The 7500-nt window shown below is 38.2% G+C and overlaps 2 protein-coding genes across 2 annotated transcripts in view; one reads left to right on the forward strand and one right to left on the reverse strand.

Annotated features, from left to right (window-relative positions):
- Nucleotides 1-688: 688 nt before the first annotated feature.
- LOC306775299 (zinc-binding protein A33-like) lies at nt 689-3089 on the forward strand (the record flags this gene model as incomplete). Its single annotated transcript, XM_079265625.1, has 1 exon — nt 689-3089. One exon carries the CDS (start codon nt 689-691, stop codon nt 2072-2074), a length of 1386 nt encoding a protein of 461 aa, XP_079121751.1. The 3' UTR covers nt 2075-3089.
- Nucleotides 3090-5585: 2496 nt separating this feature from the next.
- LOC306775302 (delta-1-pyrroline-5-carboxylate dehydrogenase, mitochondrial-like) overlaps nt 5586-7500 on the reverse strand; it is a 5573-nt gene continuing 3658 nt past the window's right edge. The window contains exons 7-8 of the mRNA XM_079265628.1: nt 7297-7415; nt 5586-6720 (exon numbers count right to left, since the gene is read on the reverse strand). Of these exons, the coding sequence (XP_079121754.1) occupies nt 6608-6720; nt 7297-7415 (232 nt within the window). The 3' untranslated portion in view covers nt 5586-6607. The remainder of the gene's footprint in view (nt 6721-7296; nt 7416-7500) is intronic.

Consider the following 7500-nt stretch of genomic DNA (forward strand, 5'->3'; position numbering starts at 1 on the left):
GAGTCCTTCTAGTTCTCTGGATCGAGTCGAACTCGTTCCCGTGTCGGTGTGTTTGTGTTTAGCACAAATCTGCAAATTGTAGGTTTTTTTTGTTGCTTTCTTTCCGAAACTGTTCAGTTGGTCTGATATCCAGGGCTGTGGGTGTTCAGGCAGCCAGTCGTTTCTTGCAAACAAATGTCCCAAATAAAAGCAGAGAATGAGTCGTGATGTTTCATGTTGTTCCGTTTTATTCCAACAACACGGGGGGGGGGGGGGTCTTGAAGCGATTAAGGAATCTGCAAGAACTTCAATCTGCTTTCAGTTCTGCTCATTGATCATATTCATCATCTGTTCCCTTTTAAGGTGAAACACATCAGAGGGCTGACAGAGCTCCGCCCCTTACATGACGTCATCTGAGACAAACAGGAAACAGTTTGTTCCTGTTCAGTTCTCAGTGAGAAGAGACTCACCGACAGACAGACGGTAAGATTTACCTTCATTACAAAGCTGTGACTTCAACTGAGGACAGTTACAGGTACAAGTACTAGAGTACTGCAGTACTGATGTACTGAAGTACTTCTTCCTGCTGCTGACTGAAAAAAATTTAAATACAAAGTGAAAGAAACTGAGGCAACTTTAAGCAGCAGAGAAACTGACTTCCTGTTTTAACATGCTGTCTGCTGTGTTTTCAGCTTCACTCACAGACTAAATGGCTTCCAGATCAGAGGAGGATCTCTGCTGTCCGGTCTGTCGTGAAGTCTTTAGAGATCCTGTTCTTCTGTCATGTAGCCACAGCTTCTGTAAAGACTGTCTGAAGAGCTGGTGGAGAGAGAAACCAACTCGGGAGTGTCCAGTTTGTCAGACAAGATCTTCTAGGAAACAACCACCTTGTAACCTGGTGTTAAAGAACCTGTGTGAGTCCTTCTTACTGGAGAGAGATCAGAGAGCTTCAGAGCCTCTCTGCAGTCTGCACTCTGAGAAACTCAAACTCTTCTGTCTGGACCATCAGCAGCCAGTGTGTCTCGTCTGCAGAGATTCAGAGAAACACAGCGACCACAGATTCAGACCCATCGATGAAGCTGCTCGACAACACAAGAAGAACCTTCAGGAAACTCTGGAGACCTTAAAGGAGAAGTTAAAGGTTTATGAAGAAGTTAAAGTGAAGTCTGATCAAACAGCAGAACACATGAAGGTCCAGGCCCGACGCACAGAGAGGCAGATTAAGGAGCAGTTTAAGAAGCTTCACCAGTTTCTAGAGGAGGAAGAGGAGGCCAGGATGGCTGCACTGAGGGAGGAAGAGGAGCAGAAGAGTCAGATGATGAAGGAGAAGATGGAGGCTCTGAGCAGAGAGATAGCAGCTCTTTCAGACACAGTCAGAGCCACAGAGGACGAGCTGAGAGCTGAAGACGTCTCATTCCTCAACAACTACAAGGCTGCAGTGGAAAGAGTCCAGCAGCGCCCCCTGCTGGAGGATCCACAGCTGCTCTCAGGAGCTCTGATAGACGAGGCCAAACACCTGGGCAACCTGGCCTTCAACATCTGGAACAAGATGAAGGACATGGTCTCCTACACTCCTGTGATTCTGGACCCAAACACTGCTCATCCAAACCTCATCCTGTCTGAAGATCTGACCAGTGTGAGAGGAGGAGAGAGACAGAAGCTTCCTGATAATCCAGAGAGGTTTGATACATACTGGTCTGTTCTGGGCTCTGAGGGATTTAACTCAGGGACTCACAGCTGGGATGTTGAGGTAGGAGACAGTGCATTCTGGTTACTGGGTGTGTTAGCAGAGTCTGTCCAGAGGAAGGGAAACATAGAGTCTGGATTATGGACAATAGTGTTCGATGAAGATAAATACTCAGCATGTTCACCATCAGGTCCACTCACTGTTCTCAAAGTGCAGAAGAAGCTCCAGAGGATCAGAGTGAATCTGGACTGGATCAGACGAAAGCTGTCGTTCTCTGATCCTGATACTAAAACACACATACACACCTTCACACACACTTTCACTGAGAGGATGTTTCCATTCATTTTCACTGATGATGAAGTGAAGATATCACCACTGAAGGTCTGTGTGTCAAAACAACAGGTCTGATAGAGACTTTAGTCTGAAGGTGGTGATGAGTAAACAACTCTTCACTTCTTAAAAGTGAATATGAGTCCATCAAATCTATTTATGTCGATTGTGTACATGAGAAAACAAATGATGGATTCAGTCTAAACTTTATTGATCTCTGTTTGTCCGTCAGATATTTGCAGCAGCAAACAGTAACAGGAAATAAAGAGTGAAAGAAGAGTAGAGCAGAATAATGAGGCGAACATTCAGTAAAACTGAAAAGTAAAACCTGAGTCTTCAGAGCTGCTTTAACTTCCTGTCTGTTCAACTGAACTTCCTGCTTGATTTTCTAAATAAGATAAACAATCACGCGAACACATGAAATGAATCTGTGGTTTTAAGTTGCTCTCAATGTTTCACACAGTTCCTACAACAAATTACAGGAAGATAGAAATAGACACAACTAGATCAATTAAACATTTAACTACAATGTGCATACAAGGTGAAATAATAAACTAGTATATAATAAATATAGATAAATCAGTATAAAATGTCTAAATACAAGACAACTTGTTCTGTAAATATTAAATAAGAATGCAAAGATCAACTTGGACAGAAGTTGGTTGGAAGTTGTGTAAATTTATCATATTGTTCTTTTAGTTAACTTGCAGCTCTTAAACCTGCATACATGCAGACCATCCGGACTCATTTAAACCCAAATAATAAATGTATCATATCGAATGTATGTTCATGTTTAACCTGCAATAATGATTTGAACACGTAAAGTTGTGTGCGATTTGGAACTTGTTTTAATACATGTTTAAAATGAAAGAATGCAAAGAGTGGTGGAATAGATATTGAATGGGTGATGTACTCGATTATCTGCAGCAGGTGGAGCCGTGTTTACGTGCATGTCCATGTACAGTTATGGTGTTTAAATGATCAGGTTATGTAATGTGGAAACATGATATTGGAGAATTCTAAAGTTTCAATAGAACACAAGTTTAATGTTTTAACTTGATGCTTTTCAAAGTAAAGTATGAACTAATATTTAATCATGTTTGTAAGAATAAAATGACTTTCATATTTCTTTGCTTCCATAATAAAAGGGTGAACAAACTAAAGTGTTGTATTGTTTCATGGTGTACACAGACTCAGCAGGTAGGGCGGGTCGTCCACTGATCGCAGTGTCGGGGGTTCGATTCCCGGCTCCTCTTTGATTACAGCAAATAAAAGCACTGTAAGAAGTTGAACTAAAGCAAAGTTAGTGAGAAATCTAGTTTAGTTCGTTAAAGATTCTTATACAAGGATGTTCAAACTGTTTTGTGTGAAAGGTAGTCGTAGAGCAGTGATTCTCAACTGGTGGGTCGCGACCCAAAAGTGGGTCGCGGACCCGTGTTCAGTGGGTCGCGGGCCTGTGCCTGCCAAAGAAAAAGAAAAATAAAGTTGTCATTTTATTTTGAAGGGCATTTTTTGTGCAGCGGAATTATTCCAGCATTTACGGCACTTGTTCAGCGGTGCAGGAAAAACACCGACCAATGCGTTGTAAATCACATCATGTGATGAAGCTCAGCCAATCAAATATGGGTATAAGTTTCCTGACTTGAGTGAGATGTACACACACCGTGACACACGGGGAGAGACGAGGACACAGAGACAGAGCAGGACTGTTGAGTGTGAGAAAGTCAAATCATAGGACGATCTCCAAAAGAGAGAAATGTCCAGAGAGACCAGAGTCACTAGACTCTGACTGGACAGACTCATAGAGGTGAATTCTTCAAACACTAATTTCTCTTTTTGGAAGATGAGAAAAATATAATATTGTGGATTTTTTACTTCACCCTGAATGGACTGAGTTTAAAGCTGCAGTGCAATTCAGTGAAAAATATTTTCTCTAAATTGAATTTCATTATGTAATCAATTTTTTAATCCAGCTGTTATTTTACTTGACATGAGAAGAACATGTAATTAATATATATATATTAATATATATATTAACATATATATATATATATTAACATATATATATTAATATATATATATTAACATATATATATATATATTAATATATATATATTAATATATATATATATATTAATATATATATATATATATTAATATATATATATATATTAATATATATATATATTAATATATATATATATATTAATATATATATATATTAATATATATTAATATATATATATATATATATTAATATATATATATATATATATATAAATATATATATTAATATATATATATATTAATATATATATATATATTAATATTAATATATTAATATATATATATTAATATATATATATTAATATATATATATTAATATATATATATATATATATATATTAATATATATATATTAATATATATATATATATTTATATATATATATATATATTTATATATATATATATATATATATATATATATATATATATATATATATATATATATATATATATATATATATATATATATATAAAATCTCATTTGGGTCGTGGGTCCCGGCTAGTCATTAAGGGGTGATGGTGGGTCCCGCAGCCAGACCAGTTGAGAACCACTGTCGTGGAGATGGTCTGCAGTTGTTGTGGATGTCGGGGTCAACGCCAGGTTTGGTGAGACAGAGACTCTGAATATTTGTAACTTGGCGGCTGCGGTGCACTCGATCACGTGACCGTCACAACTAGTTGACTGATAAAAGCATCATTTACATGTCTGGGGATTTTACAAAGAACAATTCACTTTTAAATGCTTTAGAAACAGGAAGTCTTAAAAATCTACAGTTCAGTAAATATTTTGCAGCCAAATCAAATTGTTCACAGAACATCCAACTTTAGTTTCTTCACAATGCTTTTAATGCTCGACTTGTTTCTTTACAGGGGTTGTATAAAGGCAATGAAGTAGTCCATAAACATGAGATAAGAGTTTACAGAGAATTAAAATCCGTACTCGTCATTGTGGAGGTTTGTTTATGGCTTTTGGAGAGTTAGACTCGTTGTCTTTTTGTTTCTTCACAGTACATTTTGTTTGTAGCACAGAGTATAAAGTAGTCTTTACATACCTGGAACTTGTGTGCCGTCTGCAGAGGCGACGCGCTATGGTGCCAAGCGAGAATATAAACAAAGCTTAAAGTGGAGGTGTTGGGGTCCAGGTCGGAGTCTTCATGCCAGACAGTCATTCATTGAGACCTGAGGAGGAGAACCGGGAGAGAGACCGACTGATGGTCTCAAGTTTTTCTTTGTATCATGAAAGGTTCGTAAGCTGATTCATGGAGGTTTGCTCAGGGCGGACATCAGAGATAATGACATCACATGAAAGTGTACGTCTCACTGAATCTAAAAACACGTGTTTCATGTCTGTGTGGTCAGATTTGACTGATAACAGAGAAGGAATGAGATTTTTGGCTATGACCTTGTTAAAGCACTGTTACTGTGGCCCCTCACTGTTATGAACTATAATACAGCCACAATATACATAAATAATCAAAACCAAGAAATGATTAGAAGCCGAGAAACAAAAACAGCCCAAATGAAGATAGTAATAATTTAATATTTATTGTTAAAGATTAACAATCTACTTTCACAGAGGCAGGCACGTTCTGACAGCAAGAGATAAAATATAAAATACTCTTCAGAAAATATTCGTTACTCATACCGTTTGATAAAAGACAAACCAGCAGAAATGTAAGTCATGATGAACATTTTCAGCACATTCAAAAATGCAAAGTGACGTTTCAACACGTAGCGATCACATCACAGCAGGTTACACATTAAAGTCATCAAATTCAATCTTCAGGACACTTTCACAGCTGACTTCAATTAAACTGATAATAACTGCTGTGACAAAATTCTAACAAATTTGGGACAAAAGAGGAAACAAACTGTTTCACACAGATCTCTGAAAGTGTTCAGATTATTAGAACTTTACACAAACAGATATGAGACATTAATGGGCTTTGTGTTCAGAGACGTAACAGAGGAAAACGTGTTGTGTTCCGATATTGACCTGAAATAATATCTGAATTCAATGTGGGGCTGCAACTTATGATTATTTTCATTTCATTAATAAATCGATCAGTTATTCTCTCGATTAATCGTTAATTAAAGAAATCCAGTTTATTTTCATAGAAAAGTAAGAAAAGAAGGAAATGTTTAAAACTCAGAAGATGGATTCTGTTTTTAGATTGATCCATCAGCAAAAAAGCAGCGGATCATTTTGACAAGTCGATTAAAGCTCTAATCGGATTAAGATTAAAATATATTTATCGTTGAGCATCAACAGACAGTTTTCATTGGACGGCAACTAATTAACAGTGAAGCCAACGGGCGGATCAAGTGTGCAGACGATCGTCACCACGGAGCTCCAGATTGATGGACGGAAGACTTTCTCACCACTCGGCTGCTGATTCTGCTCCACTCGTGTCCACAAGACTCCTGGTTTCATGTCACAGGAAGTCCACGTGATGATGTTGCTGTGGTTGGAGAATCAGCAGGTGGAGGGAGGGGGGGGGGGGGGGGGCTCCGACTGGACCAGCAGGCAGCAGCACCGGACTCAGCCCATGTAGGAGTAGCTCCAGTCCGTGAGGGGGACGTGGGTCTGCTTCACCACCTGCGGCGACGTCCATCTCAGGACGTAGTGTGGACCTCCGGGTTTGTCATTCGTCCCTTGATGGAGAGGAAAGTTCAGTTCATATTTACTCATTCTGTAGATATTAAGAGTAAATCCAACTCTGACGTGTCCAACATGAAGCTCAACAACACATCCAGTAGAACCCGCTCCACAGACCGAATGATCAACAAGGAAACTATCCTCATGAACCGGAAATCAAGACGTGAAATCAGCATCACGAATCTACTCCTCTGACGCGTATAAAAATAAAAACACTGACTGACTTCATTTGGAATACATCTGTTAAAACCCTTAAATTTTACACAAACTTCACAAATCAACTCTTTCTGCCTGGTCACCATCCACGATAAACATACACACCATCACACACACACACACACACACACACACACACACACACACACACACACACACCATCACACACACACACACACACACACCTATCCCCATCTCTTTATTAATTCGTTTTATTTTTTAATTGTTGTTGAGATATATATATATATATATATATATACACACACACACACACACACACATATATACACACACTATATATTCTAATTATTATTGGTGGAATAATATTTAATATTGATATTAAAAACAACAGTTACCTGAAGTTCTGGCTCCACCAAATGGCTGCTGAGCGACTACGGAGCCGGTGCATTTGTCGTTCACGTAGTAGTTCCCCGCAGCGTTTCTCAAGACTTTAGCGGCCTCGTCGATCACATTCCTGCAAAACACAAACAAACATTTTATGAATGAATCACGACAAACTCTGCAGCGTCTTTTTCATAAGTGGATTTATATGTTTTGAA

The sequence above is a fragment of the Melanostigma gelatinosum genome (assembly GCF_949748355.1).
Source record: "Melanostigma gelatinosum genome assembly, chromosome: 3".
In the NCBI taxonomy this organism is placed as follows: domain Eukaryota; kingdom Metazoa; phylum Chordata; class Actinopteri; order Perciformes; family Zoarcidae; genus Melanostigma; species Melanostigma gelatinosum.